The 27,254-nt window shown below is 38.1% G+C and overlaps 1 protein-coding gene across 20 annotated transcripts in view; it reads left to right on the top strand.

The window, feature by feature from the left end:
* Window positions 1-27,254, top strand: part of EIF4G3 (eukaryotic translation initiation factor 4 gamma 3) — a 355,974-nt gene that overhangs the window by 151,273 nt on the left and 177,447 nt on the right. For 7 of the 20 annotated variants that reach the window (XM_056122556.1, XM_056122555.1, XM_056122552.1 and 4 more), the window contains 6 exons: window positions 5,309-5,404; window positions 6,743-6,856; window positions 10,290-10,322; window positions 23,337-23,357; window positions 24,577-24,756; window positions 25,841-25,955. In XM_056122556.1, coding sequence (XP_055978531.1) covers window positions 5,309-5,404; window positions 6,743-6,856; window positions 10,290-10,322; window positions 23,337-23,357; window positions 24,577-24,756; window positions 25,841-25,955 — 559 coding nt within the window. Of the gene's footprint in view, window positions 1-5,308; window positions 5,405-6,742; window positions 6,857-8,433; window positions 8,477-8,595; window positions 8,626-10,289; window positions 10,323-23,336; window positions 23,358-24,576; window positions 24,757-25,840; window positions 25,956-27,254 lie in introns of those variants that run through there. The other 13 variants (XM_056122561.1, XM_056122560.1, XM_056122554.1 and 10 more) reach the window with 10 other exon arrangements.

The raw sequence follows: 27,254 nt of genomic DNA, 5'->3' as shown, positions 1-27,254 counted from the left end.
TTCCAGGACTGGAGAAGAGAGCCCAAAGTGCTGGAGTGTATGCTGTTCCTGTAGGAAGCCCAATTGAGACCCCCGGCACCAGATGGCCCCCTCTACACTTTGGTAGTCACTCTCGAGCTGGGAGTATTCATTAAGAATAGAAAAAATCTTAATCAGATAGTTTTGTGTAACTAATAAGTATATAGAATGAGTTTCAAGGGATCATGTTTTTTTTCAGTGTTTTGGCACTCTGCTATATCAAGTACTGATCAAAATCAATACAAGGTGTCAGTATGTATATTTAAGTATGTACAAAGCAAACAATACAGGGATTAAGGCACTTCCCTTGCATTATGGTTCCCTGAGCACCACCAGGAATCCTGTGCACTGCAGAGTCTGATAGAAAACTCCAGTGTGGTAAAATACACATAACAATGAAATTTCATTGTTTATAAAGTTTAAAGTCTATAGCTCAGCAATATTAAATACTGTTCACCTCCAGAAGTAGTAGATAACAACAGAAAGGAAAATTGGAAAGTGCCGTGTCATGGTGAGACATAAGGATCACTTCCCTAGAATAGCCAGCCACCCGCTTACATAACTTTCGGAGGGGCAGATTGCTGATCTTGGAGGTAAAGCTTTCAGTGTTCCACCACTCAGGGTGCTGTTAGCTGTCGACTTTTAGTTTATGACATTTATTATATCAAGGTAGTTTTATTTAGTTCCTCAGTATATTTTCACCATGAAAGGGTTTTAGAGTTTATCAAATGATGTATATTTTTTTCAGTTAAAATCACCCCCTTTCCTACATAAAAATCAAAATAAAATAAAAAAAAATCACTCCCTTTATTCTGTCAGTAGGGTGTATTTCATTGAAACTGTTTTGCCCTTCAGGATTAAATTACATTTGATTGCGGTGTATAACCACTTGAAATGTGCTGTTGAATTTTATTTTCTAGTATTTTATTACAGATTTTTTTTTCATCAGTACTTATTAGGGTTTTTGATCTTTAGCTTACTTTTTAGAGAGGGGGCCAGCTTTGCGCACACTCAGCAGTGCTCAAGGGCTACCTCCTGGCTCTGTGCTCATGGGTCACTCCTAGTGGTGCTTAAGGGGCCATATGCAGTGGAAGGAATCCATCTGTAACTGACTGGCATACACGGCAAGCATCTTAAAACCAGGATAATGTTAGGCTTACAGTTCCAATATGGACGCTTTCCCTCGTGTTCAATAGTTTTGGGGTATCCAGGATTGAGCACAGAGCTTTATACATCCAAGACACATGCTCTATCACTGAACCACTTCTTTAACTCTACTTCTTGTTCAGGGGTTTTGGTTTTTGGGGGGGCCTACCTGGTGGTTCTCAGAGCTTACTCTTGGCTCTGTGCTCAGGGATCACCCTGGGGAACCATAAGGAGTGCTGGGGAATCTAACTGTGGTTGGCTGCATGTAAGGCCAATGTCCTACCCACTGTACTGTCTCTCTGGCCCATTTATCAGTTTTTTATAAAGAATGTTAGAGGGATTAAATAAATAAATTTAAAAAAAAAAGAATGTTAGAGGGATTGAGAAAAAATTCTTTTCTTTTTGTTGTAAAGGGAGTACCTGGGCATTGGGTGGCTTTTTTCAGACCAGGCAATGCAGAGGGTGATGAGGAGAGGGGTGGTCAGGAATATTGCTACATTTGCTCTGACTGTGAAGACCTTTTCTTGATGAGACACTTAGTTGCTTTAGATCCTTTGTTCTTAGCTTCCACAAAGCAACTGGTCTGAAATTTTGTTTCAATTGGTATTTTTTTGTTTTTGTTTTGTCTTTTTTGGGGGGGGGTGAGGGGGGCACAGAGGGAAGAGGATTAAAGGCCTGGAGTTCTTTGTTCACAGTGTAACTGATGTCCTTTGTTAGATACTTCAGGAAGCAGATAAGCGTTAATGGAATATTAACCATTTCTCTAGCAAGCATTTTATTGCACCTTGTCCTTTTTCCTCTTTCTTCACCCCTCCCTTTACTGCTCTTGTTGATGTTTTTGTTGCAGTGACAAGAGAGTCGTACATGCCTGACTGTGATGCTCGCACATCCCTAGCTCTGATCTTCCCAGGTTGTGGTGCTTGCACACTATTCACGGGCCTCCCTGAGTTGTGCACTCCCTTTTTTTTTTAAATTTTCTTTTTTCAAGTTTTATTTTATTGAATCACTTTGAGATATAGTTACAAGCTTTCATGTTTGAGTTACAATCACACAATGATCAAACACCCATTCGTCCACCAGGCTGTGCACCCCTTTGATTGTGCTTGTCAGGGGTTGTCAGGGGTTGTACTCTTTATTGATGCACATGGATTTTGGTTGTTTAACGGGGCTTGCTGTGGTTGCACTTCCTGGCTGTGGCGTTCACATATCTAGTTGGAATGTTTGCTGAAGTGTTGCACCCCCCCCCTTTTTTTTGTGGCATTTACATTGACTTCACTATGGCATGAGTATGAATTGCTTGTTGGCACTAGGTATTGCAGTAGTAGAATTTCCAGGATTGTACTTGGTACCATTGGGACAGCACAAGTTGAACTCATCAGAGTGTGCTTGTAAGGCACATGCTCATATTCTTTGCAGTAATTCTTCTGGCCCCACCAGTGTTAAAATGAAAGAAATAACCTTTTATGTATGAGGCAAGTACCTCATATGTAAAGTGTTTAAAATAATGCTTGAAATACACTGGAAGCTGTATATGTTTTTTGTTAGCACTTAACAGATTTGTTTAATACGGAGCCAGCCACCCCCAGTGGTACTCTACCTAAAGGTACTGAGGAAAGGAGGCTACTAAGCCCACACCTAGCAGTGCTTTGGGTCCACTCAGCTGTGTGTATTTGTGAGGTGAAGGGGTGTCATGTACTGGTGATTAAACCCGAGAGCCTTTGAATATGTTTAAGTCCCAGTAAACTATATCCCTGTTACTGTTCTGATTTTAAGTACATTGTATTATGAAAAATTGAAAAACCATGCCATTTTTTTTCGGTATGTATCTTTATATATATTTGGGGCCACACCTGTCTGTGCTCAGGGATTATTCCTGGCTCTGCATCAGTGCTGCATGCACTGCCGCATATCACTCCTGCCGGTGCTTGGGGACCCTGTGTGGTGTCAAGACTGATCCCAGGTTAGCTGGTCAAGGCAAGTGCCTTATCTGCTACACTCTCTGGTTTCATATTTCTATATTTTGAAAGTTAAATCTCAGCTGAAGATGCTTACTATGTTTTTTCCCCAAGATCGAATTCGCCTTAGCTCTATATTCACGTGACTGCTAAGACATATATATGCAGCATGAAGGCTATCTTAATTGACTTACCTACATTAGCACTCTAGAAACTAAGTTAACTAATTAGTGTTTTTCACCAGAGGTTCCCAAATTTATTTGACCTGCTCCTCACCACTGAGAACAGGGCCCCCCCCAAAGCAGTATACTTTATGATACTGTTAATGGTGGGGTTTCATGCATTCCCACACCATGCCCTGCAACAGAGTGTCTGTTCTCCTCCACTGTTTCCCTCCCAGTGTCTCTCCTCCTGGTGTCCTTGCTGCCCACTCCACCCCGCTGTGGTAAGCTTCCTGCTGAAGAACAGAGATCATTACTTTTTTAACATTTAATTTGTTAATGGCATTGATTCTGTATTTTTTTTATATCCAAAAGCAGTAATCAAATAGTGAAATACTTTTCAGAATCTGAGTATTGCCAGATTTGATAGTGAATTTCTTTCACTGAGTTTTCTTTTTTCCCCCCACTGTTTTCTTAAATTGAGATATTTCCAGCCATCCTAAGTGTGAGTGTCATATATATGCATAAACTTATTATCTGAAAAAATTGTTGGGGATTTTTTGAGAAATCTCTAAATAAGTTCAAGGTCATGTTTGGTCCAATTTTCACATGTTTGAAAGATTTGGGATATTTGCTGCTCTGTGTTTCAGTTTGTGACCAAATTAAATAGAATTCAAGTAAGAAAGGAAGTCAATCTGATATGGAATCTAGTGTCAGTTATACAAGTGACTGTATAGGTTACCATGTTGAAAGATTGCAAAGAATCTTGCTTTTAAGTTAAAATTAATTTGCTTTCTTTGAGAATTATGATGAATCCATCAAATGGTTATTAGCAAATGCCATTTTTTAGTTTTAATAGAACATTATTTATTTTGGAAGTTTGGACCACACTTGGCTGTGCTCAGGGGTTACTCCTGGCTCTGTGCTCAGGGATCACTCCTGGTAGCACTCAGGGGACTATGTGGGGTACCAAATCAGAAACACCTTACCTACTCTACTCTCTCTGGCTCCACCAGCTTTTTTTGAAAGCAATATTACAGTACTTTCTAGACACATTATTATCTTGCTATGGGTAAGATGCCTTAAATTTCTGATTCCTGGTTTCCTTATTTGTAAAGTAGGCACAGTGATAAGCTAAAAGTGATTGTGCAGGAAATGATTTTACTTAACAATCTAAATAACTGCTCTTTTTAAAAACTTAATAATAACTGTCTTTTGAGATAGGTATACTATTTTACATTTGTAGTGCAAGTAAATTACTTGCCCGGACTTAAAAAAACAGTAGTGTCACTTGTTAGGATTCTGTGTTCATTGCTCTTGTTAACATTCTTTTTAAATATGTTGTATTTCATCTTCTGAAATCACCAGCACGCATTATTTTAATTGGTAGCCTGTTACAGTTAATGAAAAACCTATTCTTATTTTCTGAAAACCTCTGGTAAGTTAGTCCATGTTACCACTTTTTCTAGGCTAATATCTAAAATTTTATGTTGATTGTAGATGTCCATGGCTCTCAGTATAAACAGCAGAAGAGAAGAGTACTTGTGGGCTTTTAACCGCTAATGAGTCAACAGCTAATTGTGACATTTATTACTGACAGTTAATCGACTCTGTCAGTGCCTGCTTTTACTTGGTGAAGCGAACCACAACATTATCAAGTTCCCTCATCCATGATGATTTTGTTTCTGGCTTGAGCAGTTCATGTCAGAAAGAGATAAATTTGCATTGATTACTCTTTGTATTCCTGGTATTGAATAATTGCACCTAGTTTTTAAATTGCAGTTGTATCCTTCCCAAGAGGTTTTACATAGTCTTTTATAAAATTAAAGCTTTGTTATGTCCTAAATAGCTGAATATTATGGTAGTTGCTTAAAATGTCAGCTTTCCTTTGGTGTAATTTACATAAAGATAAAATTTTTAATGTGAAACTGGAAATCACTTTAGTATCTACTTTTGAAGAAAAACATTAATTTAAGTTACCATGCCATTTTATTTAAATATGATATTATTTTTGCCATTCTTTGACAGACCCCTTATCCCTCTGGACAGAATGCAGGTCCAACCACGTTGGTATATCCTCAAGCCCCTCAGACAATGAATTCACAACCTCAAACCCGTTCTCCGGTAAGTAAGCAGAAACTTGTCTTAGATAATATTCCTCAGCCACTTTTGGTATGTAGTAGGTTGGATTCCTTTCACTAACACTTTAATCAATTTTGGGATTTTTTTTTTGCCAAAGATTGATTATTGTTATCAATATTTGTTTACATTGCATTTTTCAACCTTTCCCATAAGACTAAATTTCTTAAGAAAAAGAAGAAATGAAGATTTTTATCTTTAATGTTTTTAATGACATGAATTTTTTTAAGATTCTGGTTGCATTCAGGTTCACTTAGTTTTCATTTTTATTGTAATATTCAAAAATAAGTAGGGTGTGAAATTAATACTTTTTAAAGTAAATTAAGTTTCATTAATTAGACTCAAATTCCAGTGATTTGTGAAGACTTGTGAATCTGTCATTAGATCAGTTCTTACCATCGACAGTTGTGCATGCATAAAGAAATGGTGTATTCATTTCTTCAGATGATAGTCAAATAAATATAGATGCTTTCATCCTCTTTGCTCATTCTTTACACGGATTGCAATAAGAACTGCCAAGATGGAGTATTTACTCAAGGTTCATCCTTCTGTTTCATGAAAGTGTACACTGGCTTCAGCTGTCCATTCCTTAGAACGTCGTTTCCTGCCCTGCATGATTAGCTTTGGCTATAAGGTGCTTCTTTAACATCTCATTCTGTCTCACATCCCTACTTGTACCTTGGCTCTGTGTTTTGCTCAGGAAACAGGGATCTTCTTTCTTTTGATTCTCTGCCCCTGCTTTTTTGCCTGTAGTGAAGACGTATTTCATTGCATTAGCTCCTATTCATTTGATTTTATGCATGATTTTAGAAATGGTGAAATGTATGAAATAATTGCTCAAAGAACTAGGAGGGGATAGACTGCACCAATACGTAATCTCTTTCTTACCCTCTTCCTATCATCCTTTTCCCTATTGCCCTCTTCTCCAATACCTGTTCTTAGATCCTGGTTCTCCCCAGGGGGTCGAGGAACCCTTCTAAAGAGGTGGGACTTTGGTCCCAGTTGCCTATTTGCTTATCTCTTTTTTTGCTGAAATGGTCAACAAGATGTCTGATGCAAGTTTTATTCTGATTGTTTTGGGGATGTGGACACTTGACTACTTGGAGTGGGCCTGAGATCTCTCCTGATTAACTTAGATAGGCCCCGGTTCTAATCATTAAACATGGAACATTATGGTAAGCTCTCATTGAAAAGATTTCTTTGGACCTTTTCTTCCCCATCCCGTTATACTTATTTTTTTTTTTAAAAATTTAAATATACATGGTTAGAACTGGCGCAAAACCTGACTGAAGAGCTGCATCTCTAAACCAGTTTTTTTGACAGCCCAGCAGAACAGTGCCAATACATTGCACAGACAACTGGAAGAGGAGGAAGGTTTTGGAACAGACTCCCGTTTACAGGTCCTTGGCTGGAAGAGGCTGGATAAAATACTGCATTGTAAGCAATATAACAAACTGTACTTCTTGCAGGCAGTGGTGCCTCTGGCACTTACTATTTTTGACCACATCCATTTATTGGCTGATGAACAGAAATACATTGATTGCTTCCTCTAACCTAGCATGGCAATTTCTGCCAGGCATCATGGGGGAAAGCATAACAAATTGGGTGGGTCTTCTCTATTGGGAAATAGACAGGAATAATTTGGGATTTAGATTTTCTTTATTTTAAACTTGAAGATTGATATCCCTTTTAGGTAAATTTGATTTAAAAGGATAAATTTCAAAGATTCCTTATCCCCCTTTCCATTATGTAATTGAATAACAAAGGGGAGATTATCTGTAGTTGTCAGCCATTTTTCTGTGGTCATAAAGTTTTCAGATACTATCCTTTATGCAATTTTTGCCATTCACTCTGCTAGCGACCATTGCCACCCCCATTACTAAAAAATCAACACATATAACATTCCATTACATATCCCAAAACAAGTGCAAGACTAGAAGGTTGCAGACTACTCTTGCTTGTTGTTTTGGGTCCAGTTTTCTTTATTTCATTTGTGTTGGTGCCGGGAGGGTGAAGTTGGGGTCTGGAAATTGCAGGAATGCATTTTCTTTTTTACATACCCAAGTTTCCATAGTCTAGTCTCATCCATCCCACAGCTATCTCAACTGGTGAGGAGAGGTAAGCTGTTGAACTGAGGAAGGACCCCTTCCCTGGCTTTGTAGAGCAGCTAAAGCTTACTCCATTCTATTTCTGCATTAATGGGCCATTGGCAATTGCACAGTTTAGGCTTTTCTGTTCTTCCCTGGACAGCTGCCTTTGCAATCCAACTGGCTTCAAGTGGCCCCCTCCCTCCTTCAGGTTGTCTTTCTGCCTGCATTTCTATTTGATACTCAGTATCTTAAATTTGTATTGTTGAAAGTTTTATTTTAAAAACATGTTGATAATCAGTTCCAGTTTTCTGATTGTACTGGAACTCTTAAGGCAATGGCTTATTTTAAAATAGCTTCCAAAAATAGCAAGCTATTACATGCTTAATTGGGAGAGGGGGACAGTTTGGCTTTTTCTGTAACTTGTAACCATTGGTTATTTTTTTTTTTGTATTTTGTGATGTCAAATGCCAAGGTTGCATCATGTTATGTTGGCTATGCCCAGTTAACCAAACTGTGCACAAAGACTGAGCGAGTGGGTGGATGGGTGGCATTAGCATTGAACCCAAGTTCACAAAAGGCCGATTTTCTTTATATCTACAGTCCTCACCATCTTAAAGAGTCCTATTAAGGGTGGGGGGGGGGACTGAAAATAAACAGAAATTTCCTATTTTTTCATATGAGCCAGCAGCGACTACAGTTTGTTCTGTTGCTTACAGTTACCCATAGGATTAAGACTATTGTCATTCCAAATGAAAAACTCAATAGCCAATGGTGACTAGTGCAAAATAGACTAGGGTACTTTCTCACTAACGTAAATTGTGTTGTTCTTAATATATGTTTTATTTTTATAAGGTACTCCTTTTGCTCATAGCTAGTTCTCTCTTGACTGGACCATTCCAAATAAAGTTTAAACTTTTGTTTTAGAGCCTTAGAAATGGGACCTTTCTGTGGAACAGTGATAAGACAGGTACTGCTATACTCAGGTTAATTTTTAACATGGCCCTTCTCTCCCATTTTCTTCAAAAGTGTCATGAAGAAACATCTCACTTCCACCCCCTACTTTCATACCACATGGGTGGTATTGCCTATTCTTGAAACTTGATGTCCGTAGTAGAGGTATGCTGTTTTCTTTTCATAATTGGAAAACTGAAAATATATTACCTCAGTTTCTTTGGAGAGAAAATTTATGCAGGAACTAAAGCTGCCAGTATTATCATCATTCTAAACAACTGTTTCATTGTGATTAGCAAATACGGCTAATCTGATAGGTCAGCAAGAGCTCATTAAGTTACACTGGATATTGCTAGATGTTTTAAGGCACTTTTTTATTACTTGAACAATAAGTGACATTTTAGTTTTGCAGGTGAGTTATTGATAGCGCTTTCTCCAACCATCTCCATTGTGGCATGTGGCCCATTGCAGTTTGTTGAAAAAAAGTGTTTATGAAATAATGACAGTTTTGGAAATAATTCCAAATCCCTTGCAAAAGTGATTGCATATAATTTAAATGCTGAGTGCAGGATTTGTTTTAGTTGCTCTTCAGTCTGATTCACCTCTGTTTACAGAAAGCTGTAAAGGAAATAAAACAAATAAAAATGTGTATTTTAGCTTTCTAAGTAGATTACATAAAGACCCTGTATGGCTTGCATTCAAATCTTTTCGTAGCTATTTTCTCTTTACTATTTAAAAAGGGTGACTAGTATGACAATAGTAATGTTTTAGTAGCCATCATTTGACATTAGGAGTCAAGTGATTTTCTTTCTACTTCATAGCAAAATATAAAGGATTTTCTTTATCCTTTTATAGCAAAATCACGCTGGGAGTCCAGTTTTGCTCTGATGAAAAACTATTTCAGAGATTTACTATTTAAAGTTTTATGGGTATGAAAAGCTGTTTATTATAAGTTAGGGAAAGTGTATTATTTGCTTTCAAGTACCTTGATTTTGCTGAGACGTTGTTTGCTTTTGCTTTTAATCGAAGTATCACATAGCATTTAGGTACATAAGTATAGTACTGTGCTGTTGTATATAAATAGTGATTGGGAGGTTTGACTTTCACTCTTTTTCCCTTAGGTTTATAGTAATATCACTGTTGAATTATCTTAGAGTGATTTTTTTTTTTAGCTATTTGCTTTGACATGCTTGGTATTAAAAAATTACTAGTTAGTTGTACTTAAACATACATTTTAAGAAACAAATACATAGTCATAAATATAAATAACATTCCTTAACTCCAGGAAGTCAATGAAGATATTAAAACTAACTTTCATGTGTGAGATATCTCACTTAAACAAACTTGAAATCAGTTGATACATTCCTTATTTCCTGATGGACATTATAGTTACCCTCCTTTCTAGTTCTTGTTATATAAAAGCATTTCTCATTCCCTTTAGCTCTATCAGTTGCATCAACATACTGGACTTTTCATATGTTTGTCTTAATATAATTAAGTTACATAGTGTTTCCAGTTTTCTTTTGCTTTATTGTAGGGTTCTTAAAATACAGCCTTATGAGTTAAACACCTTTACACGCCTAACAGCTTAGCTGTTTGTCTCCCAGCTGATAAATGGCAAACTATTCTTGGTAGTGGTGTTAACCTGTTGAATCTTAGTACCTGTCTGTCACTGTCCTGCAGCAAAGCTTTGACTGTTTGTGGTTTTTTGTCTTTTTTTCTTGTGGGTTTTTATTTTCTTTTGGCATATTGTGCGACATTGTGGTTTTTGTGGTGTTTCTGACTCTTTGTGCCTTTCCTTTTGTGTTTGTTTTCCCTCCTTTTCTCAGTTTGCAGCGGGGCCTCGACCTGCCCATCATCAGGTACTGTACCCTTGCCCCTTCACTATCATCTTTAACTAATAGGTGGGGCTTTAGTAGCTGCCAACTCTTAGAATGCTGCCACTCCATAGAAGTGCTTAAACTACTCTCTTCAGGAGTAGCTAAGTCTGATTTCACTCAGTGTCCTTTACTAATTCCACTGCAATTTGCTATTACAAACTGGTTTGCTTATAAAGTCCTTTGTAAGCTGATAGCACAATTTATAAGTAGCTCTTTTATCTTTCAAAAAAAACACTCTGAATTTAGAAAAACTTAAAAAAATTTAATATAGTAAGTCTTCACATATTTTATGGATATCTATCTCTGTTGAGTTTAAATTTAATTAAGTGGAACAGGCAACATTCTAAGGGTATTCTGTTAGCATCCTAATGTAACTTATATTGATGTGAAAAAAATAACAGTATTTCTAAAACAAGTTATTCTCAGTTACTAATGTAGACTTAACAAGCTGATTAACAATAATGTATACTTATTTGCTGCATAGAATGATCTTTACCTATTAGGATATATAGAAATAGATATTTTGTTTAATTCTAATGTTTTAAGCATATCAAGCTTTTGAAATGAGACAGTTACATGAGTTAAATTTTTTTAAATGTATATATATGGTAACAACTAGTTTATTCAGTAGGAATATACAATGAGGGAGGGTAGCTTAGGAGGAAGACAGTGTTTTTCCAAAAATAACCTTTTATAAATTGTTTTGAAATATTTTTTCCTTCTATATTAGAGCATAGGCTTTTGATTCCAAGATACAATGAATTAATAGTTCATATTACACAGCTTTACTGTGTAAGTAGCTGAGTGAGGCAGGTCTTTTTCTGAATCGGTCTCCTCATATGTAAATGGAAATAAGTACTCTACATTAGAAATAGTTCATGTACTTTATCTGAGAGAAATCAGTGAATAAATGGGAGCTTTATTTTTTAAAAATATTTATGGTTTGGTGGGCCGGAGCGATAGCACAGCGGTAGGGCGTTTGCCTTGCACGCAGCCAACATGGCCGACCCGAGTTCGATTCCTCCACCCCTCTCGGAGAGCCCGGCAAGCTACCGAGAGTATCTCGCCCACACGGCAGAGCCTGGCAAGCCACCCATGGTGTATTCGATATGCCAAACACAGTAACAACAAAGTCTCCAATGGAGATGTTACTGGGCCCGCTCGAGCAAATCGATGAACAATGGGAGGGCCTTTACCTTTTACCTTATGGTTTGGTAAAATCAGGGAAATGTTATCATTTTCTTAACCAGTTTTATATTTAAAATTCTCACTAATGAGTAAATGGATATAGTTAATTGAATACTTTCATTGTCGAGTGATTTTGTACAAGACTATTTCTCAAAATAAAATCTTTTCGATTTAAAAACTTAGGTAGGGGCTGAAGCGATAGTACAGTGGGTAGGGCGTTTGACTTGCAAGCAGCCAACCTGGGTTCGATTCCCAGCATCCCATATGGTCCCCTAAGCACCACCAGGAGTAATTCCTGAGTGCAAAGCCAGGAGTAGCCCCTGGCATTGCCGGGTGTGACCCAAAAAGCAAAAATAAATAAAACGTAGGTAAAACTGAATTCTAAGATGTTCAGGATATTTTGCAAGAAACAAAATATATATATATATATATTTATATTTATACACACACACATATAAAGTATTGAGCAGTTAGTCTTGATAAAAAAGCAAAACAGGTATTCTTTAATCTCAAGAGATGGCAAGGTACTTTAAGATCTTAGATCTGTTTTCTAATCTGTGAAGTAGAATAGTATTGAGACCTATCTCAGGACTTATGTGAAGAGTAAACAGTGCAAATAAAATAATTAGTGGTGTGGTTCATAGTTAAGAAATCTAGGTGCAAAATTACTACTACTACCAGAGATAATCTCAATTTAGAAAGTGTTGAGCGCTCCTGGGGACCTACCTCTGTGGTCCTCAGGCCACTCAAATATGATCCCAGGCCACTAAAATTCTTTTGGCATGAAATTAAGGCACGCTTTAACACTGTATGTGTATATACTTATGACATATTCATCAATTAAAAATTGCTGTTTTCCAGCCTTGTTCTTTTTGATGGATTCTTGAAGATCATTGTAAATCCTCAAGATTTATGTTGCATACAAAAACGTCAGGAACATTTTACTCTTTAGTTTTTATTTTTTAAATGCTAATTAAATCTCTCCTATAGTACCCCATAGATAATGAGTGGGTAAGGAAACATACCCTTCCTGGGCTCAGGCAGAAGCAGTAGTTGTGTTACTCGAGAAAAATGAAGAGGGATTGAAGTGGAAGTGCTTGCAGGTGGTAGCTAAAGGCATGTTGTGTGTGGGAAACAGTAGCTTGTCGGGGAGACTTTGCTGCTCTGTATTCAGGAATGTAAACCTAGGTTTAGTTTGTTCTACTGTGGAGTGAATATCGCTATTTTGAATGGGATTGCCGATTAAGAAAAACTATCCTGTAAATTGCAGTTTATTTAGCAATCACTCATCTGTGAGTACAATAGCATTTCCCCCAGTGATAATTTAAAAATGAACATATTCAGACACCTCTGTTCATTTCCAAACACCCTCAATGGAAACAATACTTCCTACTTTAATGTCACTGACTGCAGTCTATATTTAAAGAATTTACTCAGATCTTTGCCGTCCGGGTGAGATACTCTCGGTAGCTTGCCGGGCTCTCCGAGAGGGGCAGAGGAGGCAAAGCCTGGCAAGCTACCTATGATGTATTCTGTATGCCAAACACAGTAACAAGTCTCACAATGGACACGTTACTGGGTCTGCTCGAGCAAATCGATGAACAACAGGAGGACAGTGCTACAGTGCTGCTCAGATCTAAAGTAGGATAGGAATAAATCTAAAACCTAAGGCACTGATGGAGAAGGCGATGCTCACAGAGACAGAACAGAGATTTGGGTAATGAAGCCAGAACAGAGAGAAGCAAGTATTGAGCAGTTTATAGTGAATGCATTTTTAAGACATCTTTGCCTTGGTATATTTTTGGTTTGTTGTGCCTTTGACTAAAAGTTAAATTGAAAGGGCCAGAGTGGTAGTACCATAGGGTACCACAGATACGGAGTTTGCTTTACATGTGGCTGACCTGGATTCGATTTTCAGCACCCCATGTCATCCCCTGGACATCCCAGGACTGACCGCTGCCAAGATCGATTCCTGACCACAGTAAGGTGTGGTCATAACCTCCCCCCAAAATAAACAGGTTTTTTAAAAAATAATAATAAAAGTTAAATTGAATGGACTGAAGAGATAGTACAGTGGGTAGGGAGCTTGCATTGCATACCACTGAATCTGGTTCTGTCTCTGGCATCCCACATGATCCCTGAACACTGCAGGAGTAATTCCTGAGTGCAGATCCAGGAGTAAGTCCTGAGTGTTACTGGGTGTGCCCTTCCCCACCCCCTACCCGTTCCCCCCTCCCCCCCAAAAGTTAAATTGAATACTTTTTTTTTTTAATAAGTGAAGCACCATGAGGTACAGTTGTAGATTTACATATCTTTGTGCTTGAGTTTCGGTCATACAATGATCAAATACCCATCCACCAGTGCCCATTTCCCCCCACCCCCCCTCCCACCCTGCCTCTGTGGCAGGGCATTCCCCTTTGTTCTCTCTCTCCTTTTGGGTGTTGTGGTCTGCAAAAGAGGCATTGAGTGGCAATCATGTTCAGTCCACAGTCCACTTTCAACATGCATCTCCCCTCCTGGGAGGATCCTCCAAACACCTTTTATTTGGTGTTCCCTTCTCTATCTGAACTGCCCTTTCCCCTAGAATATCCGGCTGGCCTCTAAGCTATGGAGTAATCCTCCTGGTGTTGATCTCAGCTATTCTTAGGTATTGATCTCATATTTTGTTGCTTTATATCCCCCAGATGAATGCAATTTTTCTATGTCTATCCCTCTCTTTCTGATTCATTTCACTCAGCATGATACTTTCCATGTAGTACCACTTGTATGTAAATTTCTTGACTTTATCTTTTCTAACAGCTACATAGTACTCCATTGTGTAGATGTACCAAAGTTTCTTTAACCAGTCATCTGTTCTTGGGCACTCAGGTTTCTTCCGGTTTCTGGCTATTGTAAAGAGTGCTGCAATGAACAAACAAGTGCAGATGTCACTTCGACTACACATTTTTGCCTCTCTGGGGTATATTCCCAGGAGTGGTATCACTGGGTCAAATGGGAGCTCAATTTCTAATTTTTTGAGAAACGTCCATACTGTTTTCCAAAAGGGCTGAACTAGTCGGCATTCCCACCAACAGTGAAGGAGTGTCCCTTTCTCGCCACATCTGCGCCAGCATCGGTTGCTTTTGTTCTTTTGAATGTGGGCCAGACTTTTTTTAAAGTCTATGACTATTTGCTTTGGCCAGAAAGAATTAAATCAAGGGCTAGAATTAGCCTTGAGATTAGAACTAGTGAACAGATCTCATTTCTTCTTTATTGCATAATTCATCAGTGACTACCCCTAGGATCAAATAGTTTTTCTGGCTTTTTTTTTTTCACAAAATAATTAGATTCCAGCTGATGTTTTGCTCAATGATATTTTCTAAGATGGAGTGATAGCACAGCAGGTAGGGCGTTTGCCTTGCATGTGGCCAACCTGGGTTTGATTCCTTCGCCCCTCTTGGAGAGCACGGCAAGCTACTGAGAGTATCCTGCTCACATGGCAGAGCCTGGCAAGCTCCCAGTAGCGTATTCGATATGCCAAAAACAGTAACAAGTCTCACGATGGAGACGTTACTGGTGCCCGCTCAAGCAAATTGATGAACAATGGAACAACAGTGCCACAGTGCACAGTAAATATATAACTTACTGTAAATGCTCAAGAATAATTGGTTTTATAAACATTACAAAACGTTTCATTATATTATTTAGATAAGCTATTTGGAGTTAATTGCTTATGGAAAGAATAAAAACTAGAAACTATATTTTTTCTTTATAAACGGAATTTATTGGAATTGAAATTAAATTAAAAGACTGGGTAAACATTCTTAGTTTAATAGAACCAAATAGTTTCTATAGGATGTTTCTTGGGGCAATTTTTGTTTAGAAGATCTTCAACTATGTGATCAGTGAGGGTTCTTTTTGAGTCCTTTACGTCAGAGATATCATGCTCCCATTAGAATTATGTCTACTTTGTTTTGCAGGAAATCTTCAGATTACGAATCATGTTCTGTTCTTTGCACATCAGCTTTTGATTAGAGCAATAGTTTTCTTTAGTGGCGAAGGAAGTCCTAAATAATTTTATGTGCAAAACATTGTTGGTTTTAAGTACATATCACTCTGATCTTTGAAAATCTTAAAGTAATTAGAATCTCAAAGAGCAGAACATACAGGCAAGCATAAAGCCAGTTAAAAGTGAGACATAGAAGTAGTATAGTTATTAAGGTGCTTGCCTTTGTGTGGCTAACTCTGGTTTCATCCCTGAGTACTACCAGGAGTAAATCCTGAGCCTTGCCAGGTTGCCCCCAAACCAAAATACAGTGTTCTTAGGACAAAAGCATTTTATAATTTTTTTCTACAGAAGAGCAAATTTTTTTTAATTGAATCACCGTGAGATAGTTACAAGGCTTTTATGTTTGAATTTCGGTCATACAATGATCAGATACCCATCCCTCCACCAGTGCACATTTTCCATCACCAAAATTCCCAGTATCCCCCCCATTCCAGCCCTTCCCCTGTTGTGTGGCAGACAGTTTCCACAATACTCTCTCTCTACTTTGATTACATTCATTATTTTGACACCAGTCCCCACCATTATTATTTGGAATTTTCCCACCACCACTCAAACCTGCTGAAAAGGCAATGCTAGACAATTTGTTTTGTATTGCTTGTTATGAGTAGCATGTAATGTTGCTCCTGGAATTCTAAAATTTAATAATTAGGGTCTGGAGAGATCTCTGCCGCTAGCTGCTCAGTTCCAAGATTCATTTGTGTGTCTCTGGATCATGGCCGTTTTATAATTTATTTAGTTATGTTTTTATTAACAGTGTTACCAAAACTGAAGAATATGCCATATCAAAGCATTTGAGGTTAGTGTCCACAATTAATAAACGTTGTTTGCTTGTTTGTATTTTGAGCCACTCCTGACTGTGTTTAGAGCTTACTCCTGGATGTGCACTCAGGGATCACTGTTTGGAACCATAATCAGTGCCAGGGATGGAACTTGGGTCAGCTGCATGCCAGGCAAGCCCCGTATCGATGTACTAACTCTCTGGCCTCTCCAGTAATAGGTTTTATAAAACTTAATAGTATTTCGCATCTAAAATGCACTATATGCTAGCAAACATTGAAATGGTATGTTTCCTATTCTAGTTTGGTTCTTTTTGAAGTGATTTAAACACCATGCAAACCAATAGCTGACTTGCGTTGTTTTTTTTTTTTTCTTATGATTTCTTAAGGATCTTTACTCAAACATTGTGCTGTTACATTTGAAGTTCCAGTTCATTGTTTGAGATATATTTGTATAGCTCTTAGCAGTTTCTTAGATTTGGAAAATGAAATAAATGAAGACTTTGGCTTGCCTCTGGGACTAGACTTGAAACATCAGAGTTTAGTGGATATTAATGGGAAATCAGATAAACATGTACACAGTTGTTTGCTAAGAGTCTTTGGATTTTTTAGAGCTTATGTAAGGCATGGGTAGTTTCTTCTGGTGCCTTAGACACAATGAGCTACAGGGTTATAGCTGAACTATTTAAGAAAATACAGCTGGGAAGTTGGCATAGCTAAAGTTCAGTCTCAGCTTTATGACAAAGCTAACCTTGGGTTTTAGTACTCTTACTTTTGAAATAGATAAATACACTCCTAAGTGATATTAATATTGAGGTGTTATAAATATCAATACCTGTCTCTGGAGGTCCTTAGTGTCAGTTTCTATAAGTAGTGAGCCAGTTCATTTTTCCCTTTCTCCCAAGCTTTTTTTGGGAGGTGGGGGATGTAGAAAGGGGGTCTAGAGGTGGAGTTTTTGATGGTACTTGGGCCACACCTAGTGTTGCTCAGGGTACCACATGAAATGCCAAGGATTGAATTGGGGTAGACACTTGCACTATCTCTCTGACCCATCTTCCAAGCTATTTTTAATATGTGAATGAAGTATTCTACAGGAATGCTCATTTCCTGAAATCTGCAGTATGATCTGACAGAACAACTTGTTGATTCTGACAGTATCTTAAGGGATTTCTTTCCTCCACTTGACATAAACCCCTGGGGCAGCTCTGTCTAGTAGAATTTTCTGTGGTGATGAAAATGTTCTGTATCACTGTTCACTGAGAACTTGAAATAGTCAGTGTGGCTGAGTTAGTTTTTTTTTTTTTTACATGAATCACTGTGGTATACACAGTTAAAAAGTTGTTCATGATTGGGTTTCAGTCATATACTGTTCCAGCACCTGTCCCTTCACCAGTAAAGCTGAGTTTTTAATTAAAAGTTTTAGGGATTACATGTTTAATTTATATCACATTGGCCAAATGCAGGAAAACAGAAGAAATATAGAATGCAAAATCACTCATTATAAATTATGAATAAGCACAATATTTGATCATAAATCTATCCTTTTTAAATCTAAATTCTAAAACTATCTTTTTTCTCAAGAGCACTTGAAAATTTTAAAAGATTCTGAGATTAAAAAGAAAGTAGTGATTACAAATCTTACAGCTTATCCTTCCTGTAGGCTACCTTTATAATGAAAAAAGAGGGATTTCAGGAGTATAATATTGGATGTGAGTGGTTGGTGTTTTGCTCTTTGGTAGTTCCGGGAATCAAACCCAGGACCTCGACTTGCAAAAGATACTGGTGAGCTGCATGCCTCGCCTGGGAGTATATTTTGGAGTTGGTTTTTAATGCTTTGCAAAGTCAAGAGTACTCAGTTTTTTTTTGCCCACATAGCAAGAACAGCTAACTGAAAAGGCTTTTCATACTTGTTTAAAATGATAGATGGTCTTCTAAGAATTTCCAATCACTGTTTTGTTTTGTCCCTGGCAGTGCTCAAGGACTTCTCCCAGCTCAGCCCTAGTTTCTAGTGGTGCTCAGAGAAACATGCAGGTGGAACTTGGGCCTTGTGCATATAAACATGTGTTGAACTCTCGTTTCAGCCCCAGTGATTATTATAATTTTTTAGGGATACGTTTTTTTTTCAGTGTTTGGGCCATGTATTGCTGTATTCAGGGCTTATTCCTAGTTCTCCGTTCAGGGATCACTCCTGGCAAAACCCATGGGATTGTATGAAGTGGTGGGGATCAAGCCATCAATCCATGCTTGACAAGCATCCAAGATGCTACCCACTGTACTATTTCTCCAGCCCCAAGATAACCATAGTCATAAATTGATACAGTATAATTACAATGATCTGTATCTTCAAAAAGCATTTCTTACACTATTGTCCTGCAAGCTTTGTATAATGATACAGTTACATCTTTAGGATTTCCTAAAAGGTTACATTTTCCTTCTAACTTCTAGAGTGTTTGAAAATTAGTAATTATGTGAACCCTAAGTTTTAGTGCCCATCCTTTTTTTTTTAAATTTTATTTTTTCTAAATACGGGCCACCCCGGTGGCTTGGAGAGCTAATTCAGTACCTTGCTTACCACTTGAGCCGTATCCCTGGCCTCTGTCCTCCCTTTTCTGTAGAACTGTCCAAAATAGTATTCAAATTTTGATGATCACCTTCCTCTGCCTTTCTTCTTGCAAACAAGCGGGCCTATGAAAGACAAGAGTCTTAAAGTAGATCGAACTGGAGTTTGTATAGGATTGTAAATGATTCTTTTCTACTCAGTCTTTTTTAGCAATTTTTTAAAAGCTAGAGATTTGGATTAATGACATGCCTGTCAAATTTGCTTATCTTGTGTAGTTTTGACATTGGGTAACATATTTAGAATTTGAAAAACAAAAGCAAAAACCTGTGCAATCTGAAATGAGAGGTTAAAATTAGCCAGACTTACTTTCAAACGAGCTGAATAAGTTTTCCTAAATGTTCATACTTTAAAACAGAAAATAAATGTACACAAAGAAATGAAGAATAGGACTTATTGCTAGATTACATATAAAGAGTATTGACAGTTTTAAAGGACTACTACTACTCAACAACAATCAGTAGTAAAATGTGGTTGACAAAAGAGCTCCTGTGACCCTTGGTTTCACTGACAGGAATATGGTTGGCCAGAATTTGAGCAATATGTTGCTCTTTCGTTTAACAAACATTGAGAGTGTGTTTGCTTCTCTTTGAACATTGAGAGCAGACTGAAAGAAACTATTTCAGGATCCTGGTTGGAGGGATTAAGAGGTAGAGAATGATGATTAGTTTAGAACTGAAATAGATGTATCCTAATTTGGGGGTAATACCCAACTGTGTTCAGGGCACTCGTGGCTCTTTGCTCAGGTTGTGCTCGGGACCATATGCAGTGCCAACCCAGGTTGGCTGCAAGCAAGGCAAGCACTTTTCGTGCTGTATTATCTCTCTGGCTTGTAGTTTGTCTTTTAAAAAAATCTTAGTACAGAGCCCCGAGATATAACACAGTGTGGGTAAGGCACTTGTTTTGTAAGTGGCCAATCTAGGTTTGATCCCCAAAACAGCCTGTGATCCCAAGAGCACTTCCAAGTCAGGAGTAACCTTTTGAGCACACTGTGTGTCTCTCAAGAAAAAAAAAAACAGAAAAAAACAAAAACTTAATACAGTGAAGTTGAGATGTTTTACTAAGTACTAAGAAACATATAAACAAATTTCAACTATTTTCAGAAGGCTATGTAGAAAGAATTTTGTGTGTGCTTAGAATGATGAACATGAATTTTATGTAGTAAATGATGGGGAGCCATTTTTTCCCCCAGTTAAGGAATGTGCCACCCACACCCTTCAGCCTTTATAAAGATTTCTTCAGGCAGTACTTTATTGAAAATAGAGGGGTATTCAATTTCATAACAGGCTAGAGTGTGTAACAGTTATAAATATGCCCTGAGGATCTGGCTTACATTACAGATGGGAGACCTTCAGCTAATGACTCGCTCTCCCTATATTTAATATACCTGCTTTTAGAGGTTCATTATGAGAAGGGTAGGATAGAAGGTACCTGTCATTTTTAGAGAGGTGCCTGGTCAGTGCTGTAAAGATCTTTGTTACATTTAACATACCTATATGAATATCTTTTTCTGCATAACATCAAATTGAAATCCTAGTTTGTGAAAACAATTTTAAAACGACCACAAATCCTATTTTACTGGCTCTACATGGCAATACAACTATCATTAAAAATACGTATTTCTCTTTCAAGAGAATAACCATTGCAGAAAAATCTTACACCATTCAGAAACCTTTGAATGAGATGAAATTAGTTATTTTGGATAGGCTAGTTAAAATCTCAGCATAGCATTTGAAGGTATATCTTTAAGAGAAATATTCATGCATAGCAAGCTTAACATTGGGAGGGGACGTTCTAATGTAGAAAACTTACTAGATCTATATTCCTGCTTGCAGTAGACACAATTTTTTTTCTTTCCCTTTTGGGTCATACCCGGCAATACACAGGGGTTACTCCTAGCTCTGCACTCAGAAATTACTCCTGGCGGTGCACAGGGAGCCAAATGGGATGCTGGGGATCGAACTCGGGTCGGCTGCATGCAAAGCAAATGCCTTGTCCGCTGTGCTATCGCTCCAGCCCCACAATTTTTTTTTTTGAGTCACCATGAGATAGAATTACAAAGCTGATCATGGTTGGGTTTCAGTCATACGTATTTCAGTACCGATCCCTCCACCCATATACATTTCCCATCACCAATGTTCCTAGTTTCCTTCCCCTTCCATCTCTTCTCCTCCAGCCTTTCTCTATGGCAAACATTCTTCTCTCTCTCTCTCTCTCTCTCTCTCTCTCTCTTTTTCTCTCTCCCCCCTCCCTTTCCCCCTCCCTCTCCCTTTCCCTCTCCTCCCACCCGCCCCAGAAATTCTTGTCTTTGATGTTAGTTGAGATGGCAAGAAGACATTACCTATATGTTTTTTGGTTGTTTTGGTTTTTTCTTTTTTTCTTTTTTTTTTTTTTTGGCTTTGCTTGAGCAATAACTAGCCCCAGACCACCCCAGTAATGTCATGTCTCTTTAGGCAGTAAGTACTTTGACAAAGTGTGATGATAATATGAGCACATTCAATCATTTCTTTTATTCCTTTGATTGTTTTTGGGCCACATCTGACAGTGCTCAGAGGTCACATCTGGCAGGGCTCACAGGTCAGATGTGTGCAAGGCAAGTGCCCTACTCACTTTACTTCCACTCTGGACCCTCCTGTATCTCTTTAATATTCTTCTTTTCTTTTCTGCCCTCTGGAGTTGCTGAAAAATGATTTTGTAGAATTAATAGATTTGTTTTTTTTGCTTTGGGGTCATACCCACAGTGTGCTACTCAGCTCAGTGCTTTGGGGTTGCTCCCAGTGGTGCTCAAGGGGACCATGTGGTGCCAAGGATTAAACCTGGGGCTCCAGCATGCAAAAATATGCACCAGCCTGTTGAGCGATCTCCCTGGTCCAGGGCTAAGCTTTTCATTGGCTTTGTCTAACACCTAGTAATGCACAGAAAGTGGAGCAGATGGCTGATTCTTCTCTCCTTGAGGCCAGTTTTGTGGGTTTTGATACATTAACTCAATTATGAAAGTGCTTGTATTAGTTCATGAAATGTATTTACAACTCATATACATGGATTAAAAACAGATTCTACCTACTCTGTAATGAACAGAAGTGAAGTCTAGTGTAGAAAGTTTACTAGATTTATATTCCTGCTGGCAGCAGACACAAGTTCTTATGTCTTTTGATATGTTAATTGAGATAGCTGGAGGACTATTGCTGCTATTGTCAGTTAGCCCAGGTTCTGGTGTTGCCCAGTTTGCTTCTTGTGCTTCCTTTTCATGTTCATCAATTTCCTGGAGCCTTCCCCTTCTGGTTCCACCATTGATTCCATTCTCCTGCCATATACCTTACTGTTTTTATTGCTTTTCTCACTTGACTTCTTTGGTGATGTCTTAAAGCTGAATGGTGATGTGCTTTGGGTACTGTGTCACAATTCTTCCAGTTCAGTACAAGATGAAAATTTTCTTTTCTACCACCAGTGGGTAGCATGGTGCTTAAGAATAGGATGGGGTAAGACCTGAATGGACCCCAAGTTCAAAGCTCAACTTTTCCTTTATTTGGACCAATAATAATACTCATGTCCGAAACTGTGGGGCAAGTCAGGGCAGGGGGTAGGGGTTGTATTAAAACTACATTATTAGGCTATTACTATATTTTTCCCATTTTTAAGCTGTAAATGACCTCTTTCTATGTCTGGTTAGTTGAAAAGAGTGAGATTATGGTGAGCCTGGAATATATTGAAGAGTTGAGTTATTTCTTAGGACTTTGGCAATCATTAAAATAACAAGTGGCGTTTTTATTAATTTGCTTCCTTTCAAGATGGAGGGTAGGTTATGTAAAACCGAAGTAGCTAGTGTCATATCTCACGATAGGATGGAGCCATAGTACAGCAGGGAGGGTGCTTGCCTTGCACTGGCCAGCCTGGGTTTGCACCCCAACACCCCGTATGGCCACCAAACCTCCCAGGAGTAATCCCTGAACTCAGAGCCAGAAGTAAATCCTGAGCACAGCTGATACCCCCCTCCCCCAGCACTGGGGGGGAAAAAGGCACATAATAGACATCAGTGAGCCAAGAATAGGAATCATTATGTTCCACCAGACATATTTCCTTTGGATTTTTTTAATATGTGGCTACAATTAGGATATCTTTGCCACTAGATTTGTTAATTTTCAATTAAATATGATTTTATTCTTTAGTTCTACATGTTCTTGAATTCTCAAGTGAATTGATATTCTGATTTTTCTAATCTTCCTTCTTCTCCTGTTATTACAAATATCCAAATAGAAAGATATTTTTGTTGAGCCTGCATGCTATTTCCTATCCCTTCCTACTGATCTATAAGCTTTTCCATTGGCTTTCTTTCTATTTCCTGCTGCTTTCTTGCTTCATAATTGAAGGGAGGATTCAGACCCATCCAGGTAACAAACTACTGGTTCTGCATGGCCTCTTTCATAACTCTGTATTCTAATTATTGCAGTGAGATTATGTTTACTGATTGCTCACATGCTATTTTATGGTGGGAATTTGCTATTGATGTTTGTTAAAAGGCATGTAAGAATCCTATGGTAGAACCATAAGTAACTACAAGTACTGGTTACTATTTTAGAGATCTGAACTCTGTTCTTCCAGACCATGCTTAAGTCTGTCTAAATTCTACCGTTTTACTGAAAAATCTTCAGAAAAAAGCAAAACTGGTTTTAATTTAGGAAAGGATTGCCTCCTTTTTTAAAACAAGGAAGATAATTTTATATCATTTTATAATTAGCATGTGACAAACCCTACAGATAGTTTCAGTTTAACTTGTCCCTAACAGACTGAGATGAATCTTTTATATCTAGAGAAATTTCTTGATCTTTTAAATATTTTTTAGTGATGTTGAGTGATGGGCTGGAGTCATAGCACAGCAGTAGAGCGTTTGCCTTGCGTGCGGCCAGCCTGCCTGAGCCGGGTTCGATTCCTCCGCCCCTCTCAGAGAGCCTGGGAAGCTACCAAGAGTATCTCGCCCGCACAGCAAAGCCTGGCAAGCTACCTGTGATGTATTCTCTATGTCAAACAGTAACAACAAGTCTCAAAATGGAGACATTACTGGGCCCGCTTGAGCAAATCGATGAACAACGGGAGGACAGTGACAGTTGAGTGATAGTTTTTTGGAGGGCTATTTTTAATAAGTGGATAACTAGCCACCTATTTAAGATCAAAACATTTATACAACAAAGCAACTTTTAAAGAGACAGCAGTGGGGAAGCAGGGAAAACACTGAAAAAAAATTGCACCTGTTCTTCTTGTTTATGTTATATATTTAAAAATTAGTAATTATGGCATGAAATTTTTAGTTCAAATTAACTGAGACATAATTTTCTATTTTTCCCATTTTTATTTGAGTTTGAGATTTCATTTTAAATGTAAGAATACCCTACCCTTTTTAAATGTGTAAATGCATTACTCAAAACTGGACCTACTATGTCTAGTGTGGAAGATTTTAAATATGTGCCACCTTAAAACATTTTGGACTCTTCTTTTTGTGTGTATGTTTCATTTCTGTTTCAACTTTGATTAAGTTTTTATCAGTGGGGAAAGGGGAAAACAAGATTTATGTTTCTTTTTGTTAAAAAAGAGTGTTTTTCTCTTTTTCTTCAGTTTTTTCAGAGGCCTCAAATACAGCCTCCTAGAGCTACCATCCCAAACAGCAGTCCTTCCATTCGTCCTGGTGCACAGACACCCACCGCCGTGTATCAAGCCAATCAGCACATCATGATGGTTAACCATCTGCCCATGCCGTACCCAGTGCCCCAGGGCCCTCAGTACTGTATACCACAGGTAAAGTGCTCTCAGGTCACTCTATCCAACAGTGCAGTGGGGATTGATGTGGTTTCTTGCCACAGGGAGCAGGAAGGTCAATGATGATTATATTGGTTTTTAGTGTTGTATGAAATATAGTCTAGTCTTTTTTTTCATTATTCATGTTACAAGGAGATATTTGAATACCTCTTCTCTTGAAAATTTTGTGAAAGAAGTTATTTTTTATTTCCCAGCCTTTTCCTTTTCTTATCTCTTCCCTCTCATCCAACTTCTTTAATGTAGTCCTAGTAGAGAGAGAGAAGTTGGGCTTTGGGAGGAGGAAGGAGGGAAATTGGGGACATTGGTGGAGGGAAATTGGGCAAGGGATGGGTGTTGGGACTTTGTATGACTGAATCCCAAATCATGAGCAACTTTGTAAGTGTGTATCTCACAGTGATTTAATAAAATAAAATCAGATAGGGCTAGTAGTGGGGCTAGAGAGATAGTACAGGGGTTAGGACACCAGTTGCGTGGACTGTGCCAGGTCCTATACCCAACATCGTATATAGTCCCCTGAACTCCACCAGGAGTGATTACTCCTGAGCAGAGCCAGGAGTAAGCTGAGCTCCGACTAGTGTGGTTCCCCCATGCAACCCACACTCTCCACCCACCCCCCCCCCCAGAAAAAAAGAAGCCGCTCAGGGTCTGCCAGATGTCTTTACTTGAGATGTACCGTTCTGTTCATCCTCATTGCATCTTAATGGGAATCAGACATTTTAAAAGTGCATAACCAATAAAAATTGTAAAAATAATTTTAAAAATTAAGTCTATAACCAAGTGGTTTCACTTCATTTAAATCATTCACAAAGATGGGGCTGGAGTGATAGCACAGCAGGTAGGGCATTTGCCTTGCATACAGCCGACCTGGGTTCGATTCCCAGCATCCCATATGGTCCCCTGAGCACCGCCAGGAATAATTCCTGAGTGCAGAGCCAGGAGTAACCCCTGTACATTGTCGGGAGTGACCCAAAAAGCAAATAAATAAATCATTCACAAAGAAATTTATTTCTCCTTTTAAGTTACCTTTTATTACTGATAAATAACTATAATTTATCTCTTCTAGTACCGGCATAGTGGGCCGCCTTATGTTGGTCCCCCACAACAGTATCCAGTTCAGCCACCAGGGCCAGGTCCTTTTTATCCTGGCCCAGGACCTGGAGACTTCCCCAGTGCTTATGGTAAGTTATGAAAAATGGAACAAGTATTAAATTCAGTGTTGATATTACATAGAATTATTGAATCAAAGAATTATAATGTGAAATTATCAGAATAAGTATTCTAAAATTTACAGTTTTTCCCTTTCCCTTATTGCAAAAGGAATGCACTTATTTTTCCTAATACAAAATTATTTTAAATGGTGTCTTAGTGAATTCTGGTTATTTCAGGTATTTGAATGGTTTTTAGACTGATAAAATGTCACGACATTTAAAGTGTGTTGTTAGCCTCCCAGGCTTATTGCCCTAAATATTGCTGATGTAGGGGCAAGAGAGATATTATTAGGGGTTAAGGAGTGTGGCTTGCATGCAGCCAACTCTGGTTTGATCCCAGGAACTCCATATCGTGCCCCCAACCACCACCAGGAGTGACTCCTGAGCACAGAATAAGGAATAAATCCAGAGCATCATCAGGTGTGGCCCCACGTCCCCCCAGATCCCAAATATTATAATTGCATGTATATTAGAACATTATAAATTAGTTTATTTGTAGGGAGATGTTTTACTGATTTATATACATAATATTATAATGAATATTATAATATTGCAATTCCTAGACACTGTTAATGTCTGTTTTCATCATGAGATAGTCTTTCTCCTCCAGAAAATTCTTTGACATATCAAATAGATATCATGCAGTTTATAACATAGATTAAAACAGTACTTAAATTTAAAGTAGTGTTTTACTCTATGTTATATAGTTTTTTTGTAGAGTAAAACAAGATTTGAAAAATGATCTGAAACTAAGTTTTTATTTAGAAAGTATTATTTAAAAAATACAAGTATGGGATTCTATAACTTACCTGTGTTTCCATGTCACATGATACACATGGACAGTTTTCTGTTTTGTTGATCTATAGAATTTCAACTTAAATAGTGTTCCATATTAGTAATGAGCCATACTTTATTAATCTGGCTTCTCTTGATAAAAATTTGTACTATTTTCATCATTTGGATAGATATTTTATTTTTGAAAATTTTTTATTTTGTAAGGTAGTTCACAGTATTTTATTACATTTAATATTCAAACACCAAATCCACCACCATTACAACTTCCCACCACCATATTTGGGATGTTTCCATCCCAAACCCCAATTCTTGTCCCAAAGCAGAACCGAAAAAATATAGTTTTTTTCCCCTTTTTTTTGGCTTTTTGGGTCACACCTGGTGATGCACAGGGGTTACTCCTGGTTCTGAACTCAGGAATTACTCCTGGAAGTGCTCAGGGGACCATATGGGATGCTGGGAATCGAACCCGGGTTG

This window comes from Sorex fumeus, unplaced genomic scaffold (genome assembly GCF_029834395.1).
Source record: "Sorex fumeus unplaced genomic scaffold, SorFum_2.1 ptg000047l, whole genome shotgun sequence".
Classification (NCBI taxonomy): Eukaryota; Metazoa; Chordata; class Mammalia; order Eulipotyphla; family Soricidae; genus Sorex; species Sorex fumeus.
The sequence above is the reverse complement of the archived record's forward strand: the minus strand, read 5'-3'. Positions and strand labels throughout refer to the sequence as shown.